Below are 25798 nucleotides of genomic sequence, written 5' to 3'. Positions count from 1 at the left end.
AGTCAGCCATTGTTGAGCCCTTTGGCTCAACACTGTCCTGAGATCATGGGGTGTGTGTGCAATGATTTTTCCCTGCAGTGTCAGTTTTTGTGCTTCCTCTACAAGAACAGCTGTGGCTGCTACAGCCTGGAGGCAAGCCGGCCACCCTCTTGCAACTGGATCCAAATTAGAATATTGCTGGAAATTCCGTCTGAGCCTGCTCAGCCAGGCTGCTGGGGTTTCATCTTTCTCTTGGGCCTTGTCAAAAGCTAATTTGGTGTTGCTACTCCGAGGAACTGATTCTTTAATACCTTTTATCATTAGGTTTCTATAATCCTCCATATTTCTCCTCCCTTCTTCTCTGTTTGGGTCCCACCCTGGGTCAGCTATTGGCAACTTCTGGTCACCGGGGGGGCCCATTCGGTTTTCTCTTTCCCAGATGCGCATTCCTGCTGCCCTAACCAACCGAAACTCGTCCGGATTGAAGAGTATATTTAAGATGGAGTTTAGTTCTCCCCATGTATAAATATTTGGGCCTAAAAACTGGTCAATCTGGTTGGCAATTCCCACTGGGTTTTCAACCAGATTCCCCAGTTCTTTCTTAAAATTTCTGACTTCTGACGCTGTTAAAGGTGCATTGACAAACCCTATTCCTCCAATAGCCCCACCCAATGGGACCTCCTTTAGGGGAAAGAGTTTGGTTTTTGACCTGGTGTTACTGTAAGGTCCTTCTGGGGTTTTTATTGCCTGGCAGGACGCATTGTTAGTTGCCAGACCTAGCTCCCAGCTGTGAGGGGGTGCAGGGATTGTGGATGGTGAAGGAGAGGAGGTTAGACCAGTGTTAGGAAACGGCAGAGGGTAAGAGGGGTTATAAGCTGGAGGGGGGCAAGTTGGGGAAAGAACAGGGATTACAGTTTGAGAAGGTGGGATATGATTTTCAAATGAGGTTGGAGGATTAGTAGGGATAGTTTGTAGCCCTTCGGGATAAACTGGAGGAGGAGGCAAATGTTCTAAGGGGTCCCAATTATGGCTAGCTTCTTCTTGGTTCTCCTGCTTTTCATTCTTTTGTTTCCCTTGCTGTAACTTACATATTTTTGCTGTTTCATTTTTGACTACTTGTTTCTGCCAACAGATAGCATAGAGTATTTGTTCAGTACTTGAATCTCCTCGAGATTTCAAGTATTGAGTTAATTGTGAACACATCCAGGGGTCTCTAGTTCCACACCATGGCCATCTTTCAGGTAAATCTAGCTTAGGCCAAGCCTCTATGCAATAATGGATCATCTTGATCCTGTCCAAGCTTTTAGTGGCTTCATCAGACTCCCATAGCTCTAACATTTGTCCTAGTGGACTGTCTGGTGGAATTTGTTTTATTTTTTTCTCTCTCTCTTCAACTGGCTCCACTCTACTTATGTATGCCCCCATTTTCAGTGGGTCTCAAATAAAAACTACGCTGTTCTTATTCTGACAGAAACTTTACTTCAGGGCAACCCAAAGCAAAATTACTTGTCTTTGTTTTAATTAAACTTCTTTAAGGTGCCCCTATACCTACACAAGTTTAAAGGTGTGCAGCCCAAATTTTAACTCTCATTCACTCTTTGAGCACTCGTAAGTAGCCCCAGGGACCCCCTCAGGGTTTGGGCACTACCCCTGCCAGTGCTCGGAATGCCCCACAGGTAGCCTGGTGACCCGCCCTTAGGGCCTCAGCCACTACCCCTTGGCCAGCACTCCTTTACTCCCCTGCACCCGGACAGCGTACCTCTTCTCTGGGCACCTCCGACCAGTTCTACCTCTCGAACCCGGAAAGCGTACCCAAGATACCCCCGACCAATGCAGACTTTTATCTCAGCACCCCGACAGCTACCCCAGCCAGTCTCCAAAGCACCCCGAAAGCAGCCTATCTTTGCTACCCCAGCCGGTGCTCAGACGCTCTGGGCCGTAGCCTCAGCCAGTACTCTTTATCCCAGCACCCCGACAGCTACCCCAGCCAGTCTCCAAAGCACCCCGAAAGCAGCCTATCTTTGCTACCCCAGCCAGTACTTAGACGCTCTGGGCCGTAGCCTCAGCCAGTACTCTTTATCCCAGCACCCCGACAGCTACCTCAGCCAGTCTCCAAAGCACCCCAAAAGCAGCCTATCTTTGCTACCCCAGCCGGTGCTCAGACGCTCTGGGCCGTAGCCTCAGCCAGTACTCTTTATCCCAGCACCCCGACAGCTACCCCAGCCAGTGCCAACTCACAAGCCCCGAAAGTAGCCTGGGCAACCCGCCCTTAGGGTTCCAGCCGCTACCCCAGCCAGCGCTAGTCTCCTGTGACACCCCGGGCTATAGCCTCAGCCAGTGTGGTGCGTGCCTCACTTACTTCTTTGACGTGCCACTTACTCTCTAAATTCCTCCGCACGTCCAGAGGGGGGGCGCCTATGCCCCTGGAGACGCTTCAGTCACTCTCAGTTCACTCGCTTCCTGCTTTTCCCGGCCGGCCCCCTCGCGGGGGTACTCAGCAGTCCAAACTCGCTTGGGGGGTCCGAGCTGCCGGCCCCCACTCATTCACTCCACATCCGCTCGTCTCCACTCCCGCCACCGGTTATTCTTACCGATGCTCCCTCAGTGGCGTCCCGCGAGGCTGGCGAGCGACGTCCTCTGGTCCGGGATGTCCAGCTGTCCAGGAGGTCCGAGGTCGGGCTGCGCCTTCCCGTCCTGGTCCTCTTCTGGGCGTGGCTTAGATCCCGGCGAGCCCCCAAATTGTTAAAAACGGGCCAGGAGACCTGCTCCTTTGAAAAGCCTTTATTAGTCAGCTCTTTAAAGGGGGAACTCGAGGGGTCGCCTGCGCCGCCGCTGCTCCTGTCGCCGCCCTCGCTCCTGTCGCCGCTGAGGATTAGGTGTCAGTCGGACCTTCTGCTCTCGCCGCAGCAGAGTCGGGAGGCTCCGATCTCGCGGGAATTCCCGGCAACCCAACTGGGCTCGTGTGGTCTAGGGGTGTCACTTCTTCCCAGTCCCTTTGTGGTCGTGGCGAGGCGGCAGAAGCAGAATTCAGTCTTTAGGTAGCTGAGGGTCTTCTCGGTGTTGTAGTGCCTCCCTTTTTACCTGGATTTGGTGCTGGGTCGCGGCTTTTGGGTCTGCTTGCCGGCAGCTGTACTTCGGTTTTGGAGCGGTGCACCATGGAAGTCCTTGGATTTTCCTATTAGGCGGGGCCGGCAGCTCGAGGAGCCGGCAGGGAACGGCGACAGCCTAGCCCGACGGAAGGGGGGGCCCCGGGGTTTTAGAGGGGGTATACAACTTGGAATGAGATTTTTGAGGGTACAAACTTTGGTACAAACAGCTTAACAGACCGGTTTACAACTGGCATAATATTTGAAACAGTACAACTTTTTAACAAATGGCAGACTGTGTAAGAAAATGGGAATCTCTTACATTTTATTCATTTCAGTCACCAAGAGAAATATTTTCTCAAAAGAACTCTTCAAAATTTTGGAGTTACTTTCAACATAAATAACTTGGCTATCTTGCTCAAAATGATAAGGGAATTGAATTTGGCTCCCTCAGCTTAAAAAGAAGTGTTTCTTCCCAGCTCTTCACAAAGAGGAACAAAACACTTTTTTGCCGCAAACTGAAGAAGTTTCTTTCCCCCCCGAGCTGCACAACAGGAGAAAATTTTGATGCAAAGAGGCAACAAAACCCAGCCAATTTCCAGTTCTTTTACTTAAAGGGAAAAGCTCTGAGGATCATAGCTGAGGCAGACACAGAGTGGGAGGAGCAGGGATCTCCTGGGGGTTTTTGGGATGGGGGACAGATTAAAGAAATGTTCAAGCTAAACCCGTGAGAGCTCAAGACTCCATCCCTCAGAGGAGAAACTCGATTTTATCCAAATGCCATTCAAATCCAGAAGACATTGAGGCATTTCCCCAATCTCTGCTGAGCTGTCAGCCAGAACCCAAATCATGCTGCAGGATCAGGGCAGCAGGTCCCTGATATGGAAGAGGGATGCTCCCTTGGGAAGCTGCCTACATCACCCATGGGAGTCACAGGATCTATTTCTGAAGTCCCCAACACCCAAAAAACTCCACATTAAAAGCCTTTAATTGGGGTTTCACTGTTCCATCTGTCTGTTGTCACTAGGCAGCTGCTCCACTTCAACACCCTTCTAATGGGTACAAATTTTCTCCTAATTTCCAGTCTAAACAGAAAGTTATTTCCATTCATTCTTCTGCAAGTACTGGGAGCTTGTACCTGATTTTCTCTTCCTCTCCTGGTGTTCATTTGTCCACATAAAGTGCCAAAGCCAAGAGCATTTCCTTGTTTAAATTATGTCATTTGTCCTCATTATTTCCCTCCCATATAGTTTTATGCATTTGGTGCTGGCTCAACACTCAGAAATCTGACAGCACAAAGTCCAGTTTTCACACCAACTTCCCCAAGCTTTGGACCAAGCCTGCAAAGAAGGAAATACAGCAAAGAAATTTCAAACAGAGGCCCTAATAAAGGTAATAAAAAGCCACATGCCTATGTTTGCTGCAGGGAAGAATAGAGCTGCTTATTAAATCATTACAAACAATTAAAGCAGCAGAGGGGAGGAAGACAGCGCTATCATTTCCAGCTCCCCAGTCCTCCTCTGCCCTCGGCATGAATTTCATAAAGCACAAATCTCCCAGCAGAAATCCCTCAGAAATTGATTTCCTACTTGTGGAATACAGCAGGCAGACACACTGGCTTTCCTGGACAGAAAAAGGAGAACTTGCCGTGGTGTTTTTCCCAGCCATGCAGCTGTGATGGCAAATCCTCCCTCCCTGCCCTGCCAGGAGATTCCTGAAGTGACATGTTCCTGTGGGGTGACAACTCTCTGGAGACGCACAGAGAGCTTTGTGTCAGTGCAAGGGACCCCCACAAGAGCAGATCCCTAATTCAGGCTCCATCTTTGTTCACAAGCAGTTTCTAGCAGAAAATTTGCAGTGATTGCATTTCCCCAGAACAGGTAATTTCAAGTGCATTTTTCTCTTGAGCTTTTCTGCCTTCCACAAAAGCAGCGTGCCCAGGATTGCTTTGGAGACGATCAAATAGCTCCATCACAAAGAGGAGCACCAGGAAACATAGCAACACCTAACAGCCAAGACCATCCAACCCACTCATCAGCCCACTGCCGCATCTCCTGGAGTCACTTGAATGCTCAGGAGAGTCTGAAAAGCCAACAGTTTTCTAAGAAACAGCTGTGCAATCGAAAGGTAAATGATGGGGGCAATCAGCCCCACACAAGCACCTCTGGCAGGGGAAGGAGCAGCAGGGATCCAGCCCTTACTGACAGTGGTGCAGCTCAGGTGACGCTCGCTCACTATTTGGGTTGCTTTTGTTGCTTTTACATTAACAACGCATCTCCCACACCACACAATTCTTCTCTCTCCCTGCAGCCACATGAAAAAAATTTCACTGGTCTCTTGTAGCAATGTATCTGCGTAACAGGCCATTCTGATGCACCAGCCAAACCGTTTGAAAGTAATCTTATCAAACCACCTGCAGTTTGGTTATTAGAACCCTCAGGAATTCATCAAGATTACTGAGAAAAACAGGGCTAAAAATAAGAAGAGCCTGAGAAACAAGAATATCAAGACAAGAATAAGATAAAGGAGGCTATGAAGGCTCTGAACTGTAGCCAATCAAATTCCCTAAGGGATGCATGCCTGCCTCCTGGACAAGGTGAGCCAACCAATGAGATGATGTGTGAACACGTGAACAAACAGCTTAGAGTCTAAAACTGTAGCTTAATGTAAAGAATAAATTTGGCTTCTGCTCAGTCATGTTGTTTGGCCGTAGAGATGCCCCTTCCCCTGCAGTCTCTCACTTCTTTCTTGCCTCTCTCAGCCTGAAATAATTTTTCCCTTATACAACTGCCAAAACAGGGTTTGTTTTCATGCTGGAAATAAGTCCATAAACTCTTTGACTGATTTCAGCATGGACAACATCACTACAAACCATTACTCAGGTGCCCCAGGGCAGCAAGGAAGGGAAATCCAACAACAGAGGTGGGAACACCAGCCATGGGTAACAGCATCATATTCTGCCTCTCTCATGGATGCTTTTCTTCCCAGTCCAGAAAATTCCCTGCCCTTTTTAGGGCTGTAGAAGGCTGCTGGTCTGCCCCACAAAATGAGCAGCAACCCAAGCAGGAATGCTGCAGAACACCTCTGTTCCTATTATATTATCCTGCTGAACCCACAAACCACAGAAGAATGGGCACCAACTCCTGATTGCAGAGGAGGGAATTCGTCACATCCTCCCTGCAAATTAGGATCTATCAGAGATGGAGAATTGATTGCCAAGTAACCTGCAGAGACACAAAACTACTCTGCAGTTTTCTAGGACTCACTGAGCAGTACAAAAAGATTATTGATGCAGTTGGGGAGTGCTTCTGTACAGGATGTGCTCCTGCAGCTCCTGACATCCCAGGCAGGGAAGAAATTTACTTAACATTTGCACGAAGAAAGCAATTCTTCTTATTACAAAACAAAACAAAACAAAAACAAACAAACAAACAAACAAACAAAAAGCCAAAACAAAACAAAAAAAGGGGGGGGAAATAGAAAATCAACTTCATGGCAAGAACCAGTAAGAGCCTGCAGAATTGGGTGAAAACAGGTCATTTACACAGAATAATAATTTTCCTCAGCCTTCAAGTGGAGTTGTGAAGCAGGTGGAGATGGAGATGTCTCAGAGCCTGAGTGTGCTCCTTACTGATAAAATGACAAAAATATTACCAAGTATTAAAAGGTAAAAACTTCAGTGATAACTCAGCCCTCCAACACAAAACACCTTCTCCCATGCAGTCAGCACTTGTCTGAAATCATTCCCCTTGGCAGGAGGCCTTGCAGGGCCTGGTGAGTTCTGCACTTCAGAAATTATTCCCTGTGGAAAACACAGAGGTATATCTTTTATTTCTTTGCTTTTTCTGCTGCTCCTCCACAAGCATCCAAAACTTCTTTTGGTGTGGTTACCTATAAATTTGCATCAATATGATTTCTGATGGGGACCTTATTTACTCAGCATGCTGTGAAAGCCCCAGTCAAAGACCTCACGACTTCAATCCCCAGGGAATAAAATTTGGGAACTTTGTTTTGGGGCTCAAATTAGATTTTAAAGAGAGAAGAGCCAGGTGTCCCTGACTGTCACTGCTCTTTTGGCTGTTTCTGGGGCCCACACTGAATCCAGTCCCTCCCTCACTTGCGCAAACATCCCCACTATGGCCATGACCATGGGGTGCAGATGAGCAGAAAGAACCAACCATAAACCTCCTCTTGCAGTAATCCTTCCCTTTTATCTTTTGCATTTTAAATTATTTTTATGAGTTTTATAGCACACTGTTTCCTACTCAATTCACTTTAGTTATCCAGCTTACATATTTCTCCATCACACTGATGCAACCAACAAGGCTCATACTCTTATAACTGAAATTTCGTGGGCACATTCATGGCCACAATAATTACAATGTCCCATTTAAGTAGGTCAGGCAGGTATTAATTGTAAAACAGAGCTGTAATAAATGATTGCGGTCCAAAGCCAGAATCAAGTTTCACTAGGCTCAAACCAGGCCTTCTGCTTTTCCCTTTTTTCCTTACAATAGTTGATGGTATTGTAAACCTTGTACTCCATAATGTTTGTTGGCCGAAAGAGCATTCAGAAAGTTGCCAGCTCTGTATAATTACACTGGAAAACATTGAACCAGAAGGCAGATTTCATCTGTTTTGTTGGTTTGGGGTTTTTTACAATGACGTTGTACAAAATATTAGACCGTTTCTCTAAAACATGATATTAAGGTGAAGATGAGTCATTTCACTGTCATAACACAAGAGGGAGGGGAAACAAGAGTGAACAAAGCAGCAAATTCATTCAGCAGCAATTTGCACTCCATAACCCTCTGCTGACGAGGCTTTTAGGCCAGAGGATCTCTGCTACTTAAGCAGACAAGGCAACACATTAAGCTGTTGCTTAGAGATATTGGAATATATTGCACAGAGCCTGCTGCTCCCTGGTGAGCATCCCTGAAGGGCGCCCAGCTGTTTTTCCCGAGGACACATTTTAGCCCTGTTGCAGTCCTATTGCTTGTAAAGACTCAAAAGCTTTTCCAAGTAGGTCAAGCAATGACAGAAGGGGTGACTTTTCACAAGTGACAGTTCGGATGGCATTTAAAAAGTCAAAGTGACAACTCGTCTCATTGGACGTGGCAGATACCAAGGGCTCTTAGCAGCCATGTAACAACCAGCTTAATAGCTACTAAATAATGTATATTCCAGCCAGGAATGCTGATGGATCACAGCACTGCAGGACATCCTCATCTGCCAGCAGCACAGGAAGGACAAGGATCCAGGGAAGAGCTGATTCCTACCTGCTGACTCACTCTAACTTCGGGCAAAAAAGATCCTTTTATTTTGGTTTTGCTCTCATCCACTCAAAACTAGCATTCCTCTTTATGTCTTAATCTTCAGCTGTACTGAAGAAACTCCTTGCGCACACTCTGTGCACATCTGATAAAGGCCACCAGCAGGAAACAGAACCCTGTTAACATCTTCGTGGCAAAGAGAACTCCAAAAGGAAGCAATTAGCTGTACCCCGGAGTTCTGCAGCACCAGGTCCCATCACATCCAATGCTTTTTCCTCACAGGTCCCACAGGCAAATGACACAAAAGCTGTCACTTATGTGGGCTGATGGAAGAACTCTGAGATAGGGAAGCACAAAAGCTCCAAGTCCAGAGGACTAATCAATCCATAGATTGATGCAGCAGATTAGCTTCTCCTGCTTCCAGAGTTAAGGAGGATGAGGCAGCAGCATCTCTGGCACTGTCAGAGACATGGGACAGTTTTTGCCCACTCCTCGTGGCAGCACTGACAAAAGTGAAGCCTCAGGCCACTGCCCCGAGCCCCTCACACCCCACAGAGACCATGAGAAGCACTGAAAAAGCAGACAGTCCACTTCCAGAAAACTCTCTCTTCCAGAGGGTCCTGCTTTGAACAGACTGAGCTGGCTCAGGGCAGCAAACCAACCAAAGTACACACTCACTTCCAGCCCTGGAGAAGATCAGGAAAAAATGATGGAAAATAAAAGCATCCTGGAATGGAAGCAGATTTTAATTTCTCTCTGGAGCAAGGCTGCCAGACCAGCTGGGAGTGGGAGAGGAAATGAGGGTGTTTAAATCAGGGTTCTGTCTGCACTCTAAATTCTCACAGATAAGTATTAATTGCAGCAGGACTGGCAGCGTGTCCTTGCTCCCACTGTCACGAGTACTCTACCAGAGCTCTCTTAATTAACACATCTGACTGCACAGCTCCTGCTGGGAGCCAGGCAGCCTCTTACAATGCCACTTTCGCTCCATGGCTGGTGGCACCTCTGGGTGCCCCAGACGTCACCACGGGGCTGGGGAAGGTGTGGAAGAAGAGCCAGGGTCTCCAAGAAGTGCTGGGAATGAGGGCTGACCTATTGCAGGAGCCTCCCAACCTCTTTCCTGCCTTGCAGGGAACAAACAGCTTCAGTCAACCACCCAGCAGCTCCCGGTGCTACAGCTTTTATTCCCCGTCACAGCTGGTCTGAGGAAATTGCTAACATGGCCTTTGTGTCTATGGCTCCCCTGCAGAGACAGACGGGGCAGTTATTGATATGTACTTTCCCTGACAAAAACAGGCCATTTATAGACTCATTACTCCAATTTTCCTTAAATCGCTTCCTGTACCCCTTTGCCTTCACTGCAGCTTTTGGGTGAGCAGGATGTGTCACCAGCCCCTGGATCCATGACAATTATCACCATTCAAAAGCACTTTCTTTGCCCACAGTTCACCAGTTTACCGATGGAGACATTTCCCCTAGATTCATTCCTCAGAAAAAATCCCCACCTGCAGCTCTTGCCTGGTACCCTGAGGTGTCCCACAAGGTGAGCACCATCACCTGTCTAAGCCAGCCTGGCTCAATAAGGCTGGGAAGGTTTTGGGGGAAGCAGGAGGATGTTCCAGCTTGTGGGTGAATGTTATCCTACAAGTAGCCTGACCAGCACATTTACCTTGCCAGAAGCCATTACAGCCCATTTGACAATAATCAGCTTTGGATGTTTCTCAGGACAGCAGGTCCTGTTGTGATAGGACAAGGGAGGGATGGCTTTAAACAGAAGGAGGGTGGATTTGAATTAGATATAAGAAGGGAGTTTTTTACAATAAGGATGCTGAAGTACTACCACAGTTACCCAGAGAGCTGGTAGATGCCTCATCCCTGGGAGCATTTGAGGTCAGGTTGGATGGTTGAGCTCTGAGCAATCTGATCTGGTGGACAGTGTCCCTGCTCATTGCAGGGGGGTTGGACTAGATGACCTTTAAAGGTCCATTACAACCCAAACTACTCCTTGATTCTGTTATTAACCTGCAATGCTTTTGAAAGCCTGAACACTTCATACAAATAAATCACCTTAATAACCAGCAAGACAGCCAGCCGAGAACATTTTGTTTTGGTAAACAGGCTATTGATTGTATATCTGTGTCCTTGAGATGAACTTGACTCCTTGACAGCAGCAGGAGCCCAACGAAACAGGTTCTCCATAACTCTAAAATGGTGGATGGCCTTTCTGTGTAACCAGCAGCACGTCAGCTTTATGAAGGCAATAAAGCACCACTGATTTAGCATTGCCAGGGATTTCCCCCTCTCTAAAATGCTGCCTTTTCTTTGTTTGCACAGCTGATCCAAGCTGCACAGTGTGAGCATGGGCTTCAAGAGGCAAAGTCCATCTCCATGGCATGGATTTGCCAGGAATAAAACCTTTGTCCTTGTTGCACTGTGCTGATGATGGAGCTGTTGGAACAAAATTAGGTCCAAGCAGCTCTGAGGGAAAACACAGCTCGTGTCCTTTGTAGCAGCATCTTCAAACCAGTGCTTGATTTTCAGGGCTTCATGCCACTCTAACATTTAAAGTCAAGGGATACCCAGCCAGAGAAGACAAGAAGAATAAAACATTCTCAGCCTGCTCTTCGAGCACCCCCCCGTCACACCAATATACATGGATCTGCCTCCTCTGTGCACAGCCTCTGGCCCTGGTTGGGCCCAGAGACACAGAGGAAATATTTTCTCTGTTGGTAGAACAGTTCATGCTGCAAAGCAATTTCCTACATGAATTTAGATCTGTTGGCAATTGTTCTCCCCAAAGCAAACAAATTTTATTGGAGAACCAGGCAAGGAGCTCTGAAAGCAGGTGCCAGTAATTTGTTTGGGGCATATAAGCAAAAGCCCCTCTACCCACATCAGGCAATGAGATTTAATTAGTCTCCATCTCATCTCTGATGGGTTATTTTAATCAAGCACATCCTACCCAAGGCACGGAGAGCATGCTCACTATGGATAATGAGGAGTAAGGCACATGGCAGAGGGTAAAGCACAAGGGGTCAGCAGCAGCAGCACAGCCCCTCAGCTCCCCTCACCAGCCCCTCACCACAGCCCCTAAAACACACAGCACCCAGGCACAGACCCCTGGCCATGGCAGCATGGTGCCAATTCCAAGATAATAGAGTTTGGGAAGAGAAAGAACAGCTTTTAAGCTATCCCAGAGACCAGAGATCTACTTTATGCTGAAAAACAGAAAGCCTCAAAGGATTATGGATGAAAACCACTTTCAAACCCTTTTGTCCCAGGGAATAGTTACAGATCAGCAAATATAACATCACATTCTCCTGAATTTTTCTGCCTTCCTGTATTTTCTTCTCCGAAAAAAACAGCAGCAATTCCTGGAAATTGCTTTCCCCCTGCAGACCTATCGATGCCTTGCTTCATTTACAGTTCCTTATAAACCACACAAGCTTTCCCAAAACAGGCAAGAGGAAAGCTCCAGGGGTGTTTCATCTGAAGTATCATCCCTATCATTCCTAAGCAATATAACTGGACAATATAATTCCTGTTTAATTTTCCATAAGCCCAATGTCTGGTTAGATTATGGCCAAGACACAGAAAATATCTTGAAGAGTTATACATTGGGCATAAAAAAAAAATCCCATCTGCTGAAAAGTCAGTTATAGCCACGGCCTTAAGAAGTGCATTGAAATGTTTTACTCCCACCCAGCTACTGGTGCACAATAATCTTGCCAGAAGAATATAAAAGCATCCAAAGAAGAGGAGCAAAGTCGAACACAGTTCTTGGCTACAAGGTTCAGATCTATGAGCTGCCCCTCCTGGTTAAATGCACACAGGCAGGCGTGGAAGTGATGGATGCCTGTGTTTTACCTTGCCTTGCCTTGAAACAAAGGTCAGGCAACATTTGAAAGACTAAAGGAGAATCAAAAGACTCTTGATTTCCTTTTTCCTTCCTTTTTTTTTTTTTTTTTTTTTTTTTTTTTTTTTTTTTTTTTTTTAGGGACATGCTGGTAAAGTGATCTTACATTCTTGCTCTATAACCTGGGGTGCATTTCTGACAAGCTTCACAGGACTCCTGCACCTCCTGATGCAGAGCTGAAGGATTTCATTGAATTTCCAAAGCTGGATCAGAGACCCAGCTGGAGGAACCCGGCCAAACTCCCCCAGAGCAGCCGAAAACAGCACAGATCTGGCAAGGTATGTCTGTTTATTTGTTTATTTTGAATAATAATAAACGGTAATGTTGCTCACCCTCCTCCTACTCCCTTTGTTAAAACCAGCCACTGTTCCCTATTGAAGCAGTTTAACCCTCTGCTTCCCACCGTTTCATGCATCCCTCATTCAGCCAGTCCTGGGTCCTGCTTGTGTCCCTCGACATCTCTCTCATTCCTGAAGGGAACACCCACAGTATTTATTATTTTAATAATCCTGCGGAGAGAAAACCTTTGTTTCCCCCGCCTTCCCTGGTCTGAGCAAGTGCTAATTGCTCAGACATGCAACGCGCACACACAGAAGCATCATGTTGATCTGATTGCAAACCCTGGTACGTCAGCAACCCAGAGACCCTCCTCCAATTCGGATTAGAGGGAAGAAGCTCACCAGTACGAGCAGCAGGTGCTGGAGGAGGCAGCGGAGACGCTTCCCAGGTAAGGGACCATTCATCCCTCCATCCCCAAGGTCGGCAGTCCCACTCACTTTATTGCTGTGCAACCGCAAAAGGCAAGAGAAGTGAGGCGCTTCTCTTCGCAGAGCCTGGGACCGGTTGCCAAACCTTTGATCTTCACGGTGGGGGTAGGGGTCGGTTGTTCATCCCTTGTGGAGGAATTTTTGGAAGTATGGGTCAGGCAATAGTGATGGATGTGGTAGCTGCTACAGATGGGATGACTCTTGCTCTGTCTCTAAAGTAGATTCGCTTTCAGGGTACTTCTCTCCCTCTTCCCTGATTTATCGTGAACTTCTGAGATTTACAGGTTTGTCTGCCCAATCTGTGCTAAATTTGGGGTGCTGCCAGTTGTTTGTACTGGGGATAGTTTTCATAGTGAGTAAGTTCATAGCCCACCCTTGCTTAAAAGTCTACTTTGATTGCAGGATAATCCTCTTTAACCGTTAATTTCAGAAATACTCCCTGAACTATTTTCCCCCCTCCTTCTTTTACTAGGAGACCCTGGGAACGGGGAGTAGCAGTGTCAGAAACCTCTTCATTGTTTGTGAAATGCCTGTCCGCGAAGAGCCTGAACTCCGACACAAAGGCAGGCGCTAATTAACCACTGGAACGCTTCTGCTCCGGCACAGAAAGCGAGCGCTGTGCCAGTGAAACAGCAGCCATCCCTCAGGTCCTCCAAGGGCTGAGAACAGCCAGCCAGGCACAAAATTCCCCCTTCTGCCTCCTCGTTCCTGCCAGCCCCAGAAGAACTATCACTGCAGACAGCTGAACGGGAGCCACTCAACTCCCCCAGCAAAGAAAAGCCAAAGCTCACTGGAATGCTCTCGAAAGAAAAGTTCTTTGACTTATTTAGAAAGTCATAATTCTCTTGTGTGCTTGGTTCATGGAGCCTTATGTCTTCAAAACATTTTTTTCTCCCATCAACACTTCAAAATCTATCTTCTCCAGCAGGGGGGAGAGGTAAGTTAGGTGGTCCATGAAACCTCACAACTCATCTTTGAAAATAAGCTGCATCTAAATGAGGTAACAGCTGCTTCTCACAGGAGGGGGAAAAAAACAACCAAACAAAAAACCTCTCACTTCTGGACTAGTGAGGCTTTTAGTGGCATCTGAGGGGGGTCTGTGATCAATAGGCATGGGAAACATCTCCTTTTGGGGTGATCTGAACAGCTCCTGCAGCAACACAGGCAACAGCTGCCACCTGGAAAACAGCATGAGGTTCAACTTCACCCTCCAAGAGCAGGCAGCTGATTTCTACGTTGTCCTGCCCGTGATCTACTCTGTGATCTGTGCTGTGGGGCTCACAGGCAACACGGCTGTCATCTATGTCATCCTCAAGGCCCCCAAGATGAAAACTGTGACCAACATGTTCATCCTGAACCTCGCTATCGCCGATGACTTATTCACGCTTGTCTTGCCCATCAATATTGTGGAGCACCTCCTCCGCTACTGGCCCTTTGGAGAAATCCTCTGCAAGGTCATCTTGTCCATAGATCACTACAATATCTTCTCCAGCATTTATTTCCTGACAGTGATGAGCATAGACAGGTACCTGGTGGTACTGGCTACAGTCAGGTCCAAGAGGATGCCCCACCGCACGTACCGAGCAGCCAGGATCGTCAGCCTGTGCATCTGGATCCTGGTCACCATCATAGTTCTCCCTTTCATCATTTTGGCCAATGTCTACACTGACGACCTGGAGATCAAGAGTTGTGGTCTCAATTTCCCCAAGCCTGAGAGGTTTTGGTTCAAAGCCAGCAGGATTTACACCCTCATCCTTGGCTTTGCCATTCCGGTATCCACCATCTGCATCCTCTACACCATGATGCTCTACAAGCTGAGGAACATGCACTTGAACTCCAATGCCAGAGCCCTGGACAAAGCCAAGAGGAAAGTCACCATTATGGTCTTCATAGTTCTGGCTGTGTTCCTCTTCTGTTGGACTCCCTTCCACTTGGCCACCATCGTGGCTTTGACCACTGACTTACCCCAGACTTCCATGGTCATTGGGATATCCTACTTCATCACCAGCCTAAGCTATGCCAACTCATGCTTGAATCCTTTCTTGTACGCTTTCCCGGATGACAGTTTTCGGAAAAGCTTCCGGAAGTTGCTGGAATGCAGAACTTCTTGAACAGGGGTTTGGGGCTGGCAGGTCCCTGCCCTTCCAGGGCTTTTCAGGGGCAATTTTGCAGACTGAAGGGGCAGCCAATGAATGCACAATGTCCTTCCTTTCATTTACATGTAATGTGTGGTCTGTTTGTAATCCTCATCAGCAACAGGGTTTGTCCTGCTCACTTGCAACTCTTGTATTTCACCTCTTTGCTCCTACCAACTTCTCAGAGTTGCATTTTTATGTCTTGATTTTTAATTTCACCCTCTGAATTATTAAGGACAGAACGTTTCCTTTTCAGGAGTATGCCTCTGCCACAGAGTGGTCCTTTATTGCCATCTGCTGTACAGCACAGACAGGCTGGAGACCAATTTACAGATTAGTGCAAAGTTCAGTTCTTTATCACTGTGTTATTAGGGATGATTGTTTAATGAAGCAGAGCTAATGAGCACTTTCAGTGAAACATCAATAAAACAGAGGATGAGTATTTGGAACAGAAAAGAAACTATTTTCATGTTCATTTGTGTTCCTGTGTGTTTATGGTTGCTTTTCATATTGAAGGATGTCCCTCTTTCACCCCACCACAAATTTCCTCTTTTCTGACTTGTTAAATTTAGACCAAAAGGAAGATTTGAGTCTAAAAAATACTGCTAAACAGCACACCATACAAATACTATGACAACTGTGAGAATTTGTGTTAGAAATTATTTTGAATTAGTTGTTCCTGTTAAGTGTCAAATACATATATATTTAAGAGTAAGTAATGAAATAAACCTCATGGGGGAGAAAAAGAGACTGAACCTTCCTTCACAAGAGAAAATTTATGCTACTTGTGCCGTGTCTTTGCTATATATATTGCATCTTGCCTATTATAAAATAAAATGCAGTAGGTTTCTAACAAAATTAAGGTGTTTTCTAAGCCATAAGAAAAACTCTATTGAGCACTGCAGATACAAACTTCCCTCTTTCACAGGTAACAGTCAAAATACTTGAACAGAACCAGGACTTGACTAGGAGAGTCTGAAGATCAGAAATTCCCTACTGAAAGCTTGGAAACCTCATTCTCACACTCTTTAGCCATGCAAAGTTTGTATGTTACTGGTTTTAGGAAGGCTGTTTTATCTATAATATTTCTTGCAAGATTTTGCCCAATCACAGGTACCAAGCTCCATTCTTACCTGTCCAAATTCCCCCAGGAAAGTGCAGGACAGGTAACACAAGAGGAGATTGCAGGTCTCAGCTTAAAAGTGATCTCAGAGCAATGGGTGAGTGTCGGTGGAGGCCTCAGGTGAGACAGCTCAGGGCACTGAATTGCCCTGAGCACCCCAACACCAAAATTGACATCCCTCAATGCCATTTCATTTATAGAAAACTAAAAACAGATGTGTGGATACAAGATCACTCTGTTGCCTTTTCCATATTAAAGGTGCTAACTGTGGGAGGGCAATGAAGGAGAACACAATCTTCCAGGTAAAACTTCTCGAGGAATTTTGCTTTAGCGTGGTTGCCACCTGCTGGCAATGGGCTTTCCAGGTGGAAAAACCTATCTGGGTGAGAAAACTGACTCAGATTATGTCACCTCTCACACAAGCTGCCTAATCAGCTGAAACATCCCTGTTCACTGGCATGAGGCTCTAGGAAAGGCAATATATTTTATTACATGGAAAAACTACTGTATTTTTTTGGATGGAAAGGATCTTTTCAGCATGAGTTACCCACTTTCTGATACAACAAGGATATTGCTGGAGCTTTTTCTGTTAAATCACAAGACATGACAGTGGCAAAATTACATCAGAATCAGAATTGCATGGCTCAGGCAGGGTCAAATTTCCCAGCACAGTGTCCACTTGGGTTTGAAGGTCTCCAAGGATGGATATGCCGCAGCTACTGTGGATAAACTGTTCCTGTACTTCAGCGCTCAACAGTGAATTTCCTTCCTGTGATTTAATGGAATTTTCCACATTTCGGTTTGTGCCTCCTGTCCTGGACATCACTGAGGAGAATCTGGTTCCTTCTTCTCGGAACCCTCCACGGGCACTTACAGACATCGCTTGTATCCCCTGGGAATTCCCTCTCCGAGCATGAGCAGCCCCATCTCACCGTCTCCTTATGGCAGCATCCTGCTGCATCCACGATGTTCTCCACGTGTCAAACACGTCACACGAGCCTTGGCCCCTCGTGTGGGTGCCCGGTTCCGAGGGGAGAGGAGGGTTTGCAGTGGCCGAGGTCTCCTGCGGGGCTCAGGAGAGGCTGCAGCCCCCGCGGAGCCCCGAGAGGCCGCTGCGGTTCAGCCCGGCGGCGCTGAGCGGCACTCTTCGCTTTCAGCTCGGCATCATCGCTGCACCTCCCGCAGCCCTGCTCAGCCTCACACACAGCCTGGCGCCCTGCTCCTGCCGGGAGCCGGCAAATTCGGCATCCCTGTGCCCGGGCAGACCCTCGGAGCACAGCATCCGAAGCCCAGCTGTTTCTGCTCCTTGTAGGAGAGCAGAAAACACCTCCAAGGAGACGCTTGGCCGCTCTCAGCCCAAGATCCTCGCAGGGAAACCCAGCACGCCAGCTCGTTCCTTCGAATTTCCTCCCACTGCTGGGGCTGGCTTGTCACACCAGCCCACATCAACTGCATCTTGAAGATTGGAAGCGGGGAAATAAACCTCATTAACGACTCAGGGAATAAATCCTCTCCTAAGGCGAGCATCTCCTCTGGGGTCTGCAGGGTCGCGGGAGGCTGAATTAGGAGCCCTCAGGGTTCCCTCCTCCTCCTAACCCCTTCCCAGGCAGCCATGCACTGAGCAGGGAAGTCAGCTCAGCCTCAAAGCCGGGGAAATTGCCTTCTGGGACAGTGTGGGGTGTGTTAATGGGTGCAAAGGCGCGGCACACGGCTCCCAGCAGGAGCTGAAGCCTTTCCCCTTGCTCCTGCCCACTGCAGCGGCAGGTTCCTGCTCCGGGGAGGAGCCGCCTTCCTCCTTCTGTCACACCCGTGAGGACACAGCCCTGGAGGACTCTGCTCCATCATCCCTGAGAGCCATTTCCTCCCCCAGAACAGGAATCAGGGCTCATATTCCCACTGCAGGCTTTCAACGCAGGCATCTGAGCTAAGGCGGGGGCTCGGAAGCAGTTGCTGCTTTTTAAGTCTTCGTGCTGCAGCAGTATTGGCTATTTGGATCAATTGTCCTCATCCGAGCTGTGCTGCAGCTTGTTCTCCCGGGAAGCTCTAATCCCCTGGCTCTCAGACAGTGTCACACTGCCTCCCTAAGGCTGGTCACGATTTTTGGGTGAGAAAAGAGATAATAGCCCGCTGAGAGCTGAAGGCCTGGCTCTCAGAAGCATCTTTATGTGAGAAAAAGATGAAAATAAAAATTAAACGTGGATAAGCAAAAACTTGGGCTATAGAAGATGAGAAGCAGAAGAATCTCCAGAAGATGCTGTTCAAATCAATCCAAAAAAGAGAATTTGTCCTTTCTCTTTACAGCCTGACACCTGTAGCACTCACCTTGTTTCCTCGGGATTGCTAGGAGGCCCTGTTAGGATAGGGTTAATAATTTCGGTTACCAGAGAGGCTGGGAATAGAGTCTCTGCTTCACTGCAACCAGGTGTTGCTTTCATTGTTTTAACCAAATCAAGTATAACTCTGCTTGGGTAATCGGGATGGGGGGAGAAGGAGAAGATTGGGACGGCTTGTATTTGGAAACTAGGTCGGGTGAAACTGTACCTAATCATCATAAGATAGATGATCGAATTGTAATGATTTTTGGTAGCTGAACATGATTATTATTTCAAAGCAGAATCGTAAAGAAGGTATTTACAAAATTCATGCTTGGATGTATACAATAGAACAATGTAGGCTTAATGATTAACATAGAGTTATGTAATGAAATGGTATAATACGGGGCCCTCCTTGGACCCTCGTTGGAGTTGGATTTGGGTTTGTACCCCGGCTCCCAGAGCTCTTCAATAAAGCACCTCATAATCATTCCGGTGGTTATGTGTTTTCCTCGCTAACAGCCCTGGGTGCTGATGAGCCACTGATGCTCCCACCAGAAATCCAAGGAAATGGTCACCCTCTGGCTTTACTTCCAATTCTGGGAGAAACAAGCCCAGTTTGGTGCCTTCAGAGGGTCTCAGCACATCAAGGTTTGACATTCCCACCTGAATGAAGGAATTCCCACCTGAAGGGAAATGGATTTCCCAGGCCGGATTCCCTCTCACAGTGAGTCTGGAGGTCACCTGAGGATCCTCTGTGGGCTTTGGACATGGCCCTGGAGCTCTCTGTCCATGTCCAGAGCACAGTGTGTGGGTCTTGCCCCATCCACGCCACCACTGCAGCTGAGGTTGTGCCTAGAGGTAGTTTTGGGGTGATAAACTCTTGTTCTATGGCAGCTCTGAGGCCTCCAAAGGAACTCCAGGCTTGTCATCATCAAGTGACAGGGTGAGAGGAAACAGCCTCAAGTTGTGCCAGGGGAGGTTTAATTAGATATTAGGAAATATTTTTTTCACCAAAGAGGTGGTCAGGCCTTGGAAAAGGCTTCCTGGGGAAGTGGTGGAGCCACCATCCCTGGAAGTGTTCAAAAAACCTGTTGCATGTGGCATTTCATGGTTTAGTGGTGAACGTGGTGGTGTGGAGAACGTGATGGTGTGGCCAAGTTGATAGATGGACTCCCTAAGCTTCTCTAAACTTAATGATTCCATGATTCTATGATATCAGGCATCCTCTCAAAAAAAAAAAAAAATCTTTCCAAAAAAACACCTATTGAAAAGCCATAAGCCACATTTCCTTCCCTCCTCCTCTTTTTGGCTAGAAGCGAGGAAAAGGAGTTAATTTAAAGGCAAAGGCCAAGAATAGTGACAGTAAATATTGCCATGAGTCCTTGTTGGCATTTGTGTTTGGTAAGTGAAGATGCAGAGGGAAGGATCAAAGCTGCCTGAATGGCTTTTAATTACAAGCCTCGATTGTTCTATTTTCTCTCAGAAAAATACTGCAATTATCTAACAAAGCTCTTCAAGTGGAATTAGACACTAGCCCCAAGCTTCAAGGGCTGTTCAGAGGCTATTTTCTCTTTTAAAAAAAGAAGTAAATTTGATGTGTAGATAAAAACCAGGCGCTCTACTCACTGCCTACAGCCAAGCCTGGTGCTTCCTGGGTAAACAGAGGATGGGAAGCTTTCCCCAAGAGGAATGAACAGCCTGGGGTGCACCAAAGGCTGTTTTTGCTCTGCTAAAGCCCCCTACCACAATGTTCCCTGGCTGGATGGGGTAGGGGCTCTGGGTGCTGCCACCAGCATCCCATGTGGGAAGGGGGAGTTCCCTGTGGGGGTAAAATAAGCTATAGTTTGGCAGTCAAGATCTTTGTCCCCATTTTCAGTTTTCCTGAGATGTGTTTTCTTTCTCTGTCTTTCACCAGGACTTCTGCACATCTCCATCACCTCTCCTTGCTCCAATGCCTCTGTACAGCTCATGCCAGAAGTTAAGATGCCTTGGGAGTTTCTAAGGTTCAAACCATCCCTTGTACAAGACTCAATAAACCAGCTGAATGAGAAAATCAGAGAAATAAGGATTCCGTTTCATAAACTTAACCCTCAAATGAGATCAGAGACTGGTAATTAACAAAGTCAGATTTCAATGCAATGAAAAATCTCCCTCTGAGACCCAGCCTGCTGCTGCTCAGCATTGATGGAAATCTTACGGATGGAATTAAATTTCCCTTATCTGTGTGATGGATTCAGCAGGATCTTTCATGCTGTGGCCACACTCAGCTGAGCTCCTCTATCCACACTGACCAGGAGCTGGGATGTGAAGCTGATGGCCACCATTTCATGATGGATGGGGCTGGTCAGAGCCAACAGCTCACAGAATCACAGAATCACAGAATCACAGAATGGTTTGGGTTGGAAGGGACCTTAAAGATCATCCAGTTTCTACCCCCTGCCACGGGGGTACCCCATGCCTACCTCCCACTAACCAAGATACTCAGAGCCCCATCCAGCCTGGTCTTGAACTCTCCTCCACAGTCCTGGTGGACAGCCTCAGGCAGAAGGGCTCTCTGGCATCTCTGACACTCAGCAGAAAATGAAGCAGTTTTCCAGCCAAGCACACCCAGGTTTAACCCCTGTGCAGATGCCAAAGCAAACCACAGGGAGAGCCCTGCTTGGCTTTCCACTGCCACCTCCCAGTCACCTCTGGAATGCAGGGACAAGGGTAAACACCAGCACCAGGGGCTGGGCTCATTTTCTGCCCTTTTACACAGGGTCCCTGGAGGCAGGTGATTATCTCCAGAAATTTTAATGTCATTAAGGTTGAATAGATGACATTTAAGGTCCCTTCCAGCACAATCCATCCTGTGATTCTATGATTTCCTCTGTGGTTAAGAAAAGCAAGAGCAGTGCAAGGCTGAGATGAAGGAAAGTCCAAAATATGTGAGCAAGTGACCTGAGCATGTGGAGAAGTTGCTATTAATGCCTAACACTGAGCAAACACTAAATAACCAAATCGCAATACGGGGTTTGTTTCACACAGAGGAAATCAACCTGAAAAGCCATTAATCTTAATTTCATGTTGACTACAGAGCTTCTGTTTTTATTCCTCATCACTGAATGAAATCAGCATGGCATGAGCTTTTCTTGGAGCATTCACTGCACATGCCAGGCTGGAAACACACAGAGAAACTGATGTTTATTGAATGGACAGAGCCAGCTCAGGCTCTGCCTGGGCTCCTCTCTGTGGCCAGGAAAATGGTGATCTAATGCAGCCAAAACCAGTCCACAGGAAGATGCTGAGTCTTTCAATGGTTTCCCTGGAAAAATCAAGTTTCCTTCTTGGTTTCTTGAAGGATCATTCTTCATTGCACTACACTGAAAACATGCTGTTTGGCAGTGCTGGTGCTGTTGCTGCTCCAGGCTCCAGCCCTTCCTGCCTGGCTTCAGGCCCAGAGGGGAGGGGAGCAGGGATGATCTCCCTGACCACTGCTGGCAGCAGGAGACTCCATCAGCACTGGAGCTACATCCTCTCTCAGAAATAACACAGGACTGGAGGAAAAACCCCTTTTGCTGCAAGAGTGGGCTGGCTGAGGAAGATATTATTTCCTCTTATAGGCCCTTCCAGCAGTTCAGCCACAGGAAGACCAAATGCCCGAGAATCCTGCTTGTGGCAAGGGATTGGAACTAGATGATCTCTGGGGTCCCTTCCAACCCAAACCATTCTAGGACTGTGAAATTCTGTGAATCCAAACATGGGAGATGTTGTACTGTGGGGTGAAGGTGATCCCAGCTGTGGTTGGATATTCTCGTGCACTTTCTAACCCAGGGACAGTTTGGGGAGTATTGGGGTTGCTGCAGCACAGACCTGGAGATGGGAGAAGGGGCTGTGCCCCAGCACTGTGGAGAGCTGGCATCACTCCTTCCCTGCAGCCAGGCAGGATCTCTGCACTGAGGGAGAGAGAGCAAAGTCAGTTTACATGGTTCAGCAGCATCATCGTTCCCAAGATACGAAACCATGTTGCTCTATTTATTGATTATTTCATTCTGTCATGCAATCTATCCAGGCTTCAGAGTGCTGAAAGCAGGAACAAAGGGAGTTCGTGAGCCATGGGGCTCTTTGATTTAACAGCACCCTGTCTAAAAGCAATCCCTTTGCTTGGAAAAATCCTAAAACTCCCTCTTTCAAAAGGAGCTATGACCTTGATACTTCTGCTATCACATTTTGAGCAAAGGGTTCATGAATCCCCAGTTGAAATGGGCAATAGGGCAGGAGCATGCAGCCACTGTGGGCCACTCAAAATAGACATGCAGCAGCTCAGACATGACAAGAAGGGGTCAAAAAAAACCCTGTGCCAACCATCCATCAGCATCACACAGCACAGGATATACTTTCTTACAGTCCATCTCTGCTCCTCACGCAGCACCAGGACTTCTGGCTTATGGGCTACTCTTCCCACCTTCCATCTCACAGAACCACAGAATCATAGCTTGGTTTGGGTGGGAAAGAATCTTAAAGGATGTTTCATTCCGTCTCCCTGCCATGGGCAGACACCTTCCACTAGACCAGGTTTTTTCAACCTGGCCTTGAACATTTCCAGGGCTGGGGCAGCCACATCTTCTCTGGGCAACCTGTGCCAGGGCCTCACCACCCTCACAGGGAAGAATTTCTTCCCACTGTCAAATGTAACCTTGCCTCTGGCAGGTTGAAGCCATTCCCCCTTATCCTGTCACTCCAGACCCTTTTCCAAAGCCCCTCTCCAGCCCTCTGGAGCCTCTTTAGGCACTGGAAGGGGCTCTGAGGTGTCCCCAGAGCCTTCTCCAGGCTGAACACCCTCACCTCTCTCAGCCTGTTTCTGTAGCTGAGATGCTCCAGCCCTCAGAGGATATTTGAGGCCTCCTCTGGACTTGCTCCAACAGGTTCTCTTTGTCCCCTTCTCTCCCTTCTTCAGCCTCCCCAAGGAGGACTCACAAGCAGTCCTCACTGCAGAGATGGGACAACTTTCCCTCTTATATCTGTTGCTGTTGGATTCTACCCTCCATCCCTCCCATCTCAGCTCCATGGTTCTCCTCAGCAAAGGAGAAGGCTGGTGAGTAAGATCCAGTCCTTCAGACAGCCCTGGGGAGGGGTTGGGAGGTGAAGATCAGGGGTGAAGATCAATAACCAACTAATTCTGCAGAGTCACCGTGATGCAGCTCTGATGCCACAGGGATTCACGCAGCAAATCCAGCATGAAGCCACGAATGCACAATCAGGGCTGTGTCCGAAGGAGATTCTCCTGTTGAAGGAAGGAGAAATTTACTTTTGCATAAATAGCCACAAAAATAGCTGAGGGGAAGCACAGCAAAATGAGTGGGAAAGCAAGCTGGAGCTTTTCTGGCAGAGCCTGCTTTGCTGCCAGTCTGAGTCTCTCTTCTGAGAGGATATCAAAGGCTGCAACCACACCAGCTGCTGCTGGAGATCCTTTTCATTTAAAAAAAAACCCCTCCAACTACAGAGAGTAACCACCTTCCCTATAAAGCATTGCAGGGCGAGGGGCATCCTTCTCTGGACATACATGGTTGTACCCAGCAGTGATATTCCAAAGTATCCAGAGAGAGATTGCAGCCCAGTGACAGCTCTTTAAATAGTTAACAAACCTCCCTGGAGGGGAAAAGATAAAAACAACAACACAACTATTTACAGTCTAGCTGTTCATGAAAATCTTGGGTAAACAGACATGGCAACTGTTCAGCATCAGGCTGTCCCTTCATCAGGGCAAGCCTGGAGCTTTGGAGCAGGGGCTCCACAAGGCCCAACACAATTCTGAGGGTTTCTCTCACCTGCTGGAGTTGTCTCCAGCCCTGGGGCCAGAGGTGTTTGGAGCAGGAGAAAGGCTTTGTGGCTCCTATGGGCAGTGGGCTTAGGGAGAGGGATTTCAGCTGAATACTCACCCAGAATAAACACTCCCCCATCTCACCTGCAGCTCAGTAAAGGGTAACCCAGCATGTCTCCAGCTCAGCTCTTCCCACAGCATAAAACCATAAATCACAGAATATCTAGAGCTGGAAGGGACCCACAAGGATCAGAGAGGAACTCCTGGCCTTGCAGAGAACAACACCAAGAACCCCACTATGTGCCTGAGGGTGTTGTCCATCCAAACCTCAGTGAAAGTGTAAATTCTGCTCCTTATTTTTGCTGTTAGAAGGTGCAGTTGATGGAAGGGGGAGTGTTGTTGGCTGAGGGAGAGGAAGGAAGATCTGGTTCTTGCAAAGCCAGAGATCTGCCCAGATTTACCAAGAGCCAAGGAGCTGCTTGGGGGAGGGCTCAATCTCCAGCTCATCCATTCCTCAGCCTTTTCCAGTACTTAATTTCAGCCAACAGCAGCAGAGAGAATACTTGATACATTAATAAATCCCATAATACTGAATAAAGCACTTTGGTTTATCGTTTTGCTGTAAGAACTCACCCCCGGATACTTATAATTAACTGAACTAGAAGAAAAATAAAGATTTTTTTTTTTTCTCACCAATTTACTTTTTCTTTTTTAAGAAGAAAATCACCACCGCTAATAAAAAAACCCTCTCCTGATATTTACCTGCTTGGGTAGGAATATTGATCTCTGTGAAGAGAGAAAGCGCTTTCCTTATTGCACATCTCACTGGCTGAGCCATCTTTCCTACAGAATATAGTCTTGGCTTTATTTTCAGAGCAGTTCTGCAATTTGTTGTTCTCCCAGGTCATGCCTAACCCCATAACCCTTGGGAAATGTGGGGAGAGCCGGTGAGAAGAGGTTTTTTTTCATCCTTCAGCAGACTTCACCTAACAGCAGGCAGCTGCCTGCACTGCTGCCCTGCCCACACATCACAGCTGCCCTTTGCAAGACCCAGGGACTCAATTTTCCAGCATTTTCGCATCTTCTGTTCCTGTGTTAACCATAGACCAAGCTGTCTGTGTAACAAAAATTCGCACTGATCTCACTGAAAGCGGATGGGCAGAGACATTCCAAATCCGCCCAGTGAACTCTTCCAGATCATCATCCAAAGCACAGGGGGTTTTATTTTCCTTTATTAAAGCACACAAGTAGCCACCTAAATGTCATTTATACGGTGACAGTTGTAAAAATCACACCAACACAACCACTTCCAAAGAGAATTACAGAGCCAGCACTAAAGCCATCCAGCTGACCATGAGCCTGTAACTCCAAAGGCACAGTACAATAAAGTTTTGCTTTCAGGTG

General features: G+C 47.4%; 1 protein-coding gene across 2 annotated transcripts; it reads left to right on the top strand.

The window, feature by feature from the left end:
- The first annotated feature begins 12921 nt into the window (after window positions 1-12921).
- LOC136374953 (neuropeptides B/W receptor type 2-like) lies at window positions 12922-24448 on the top strand. 2 transcript variants are annotated; one of them, XR_010746017.1, is made up of 3 exons: window positions 12922-12981; window positions 13494-15595; window positions 24435-24448. XR_010746017.1 is itself a non-coding variant. In XM_066340320.1 (2 exons), the coding sequence occupies exon 2, from the start codon at window positions 14134-14136 to the stop codon at window positions 15130-15132; it is 999 nt and encodes a 332-aa protein (XP_066196417.1). In that variant the 5' UTR covers window positions 12922-12981; window positions 13494-14133; the 3' UTR covers window positions 15133-15900. The 2 variants fall into 2 exon arrangements, 1 of the variants encoding a protein (XP_066196417.1); XM_066340320.1 differs by lacking the exon at window positions 24435-24448 and having other exon boundaries at window positions 13494-15900.
- Window positions 24449-25798: the final 1350 nt, after the last annotated feature.

Source organism: Sylvia atricapilla, unplaced genomic scaffold (assembly GCF_009819655.1).
Source record: "Sylvia atricapilla isolate bSylAtr1 unplaced genomic scaffold, bSylAtr1.pri scaffold_64_arrow_ctg1, whole genome shotgun sequence".
Lineage (NCBI taxonomy): Eukaryota > Metazoa > Chordata > Aves > Passeriformes > Sylviidae > Sylvia > Sylvia atricapilla.
The sequence above is the reverse complement of the archived record's forward strand: the minus strand, read 5'-3'. Positions and strand labels throughout refer to the sequence as shown.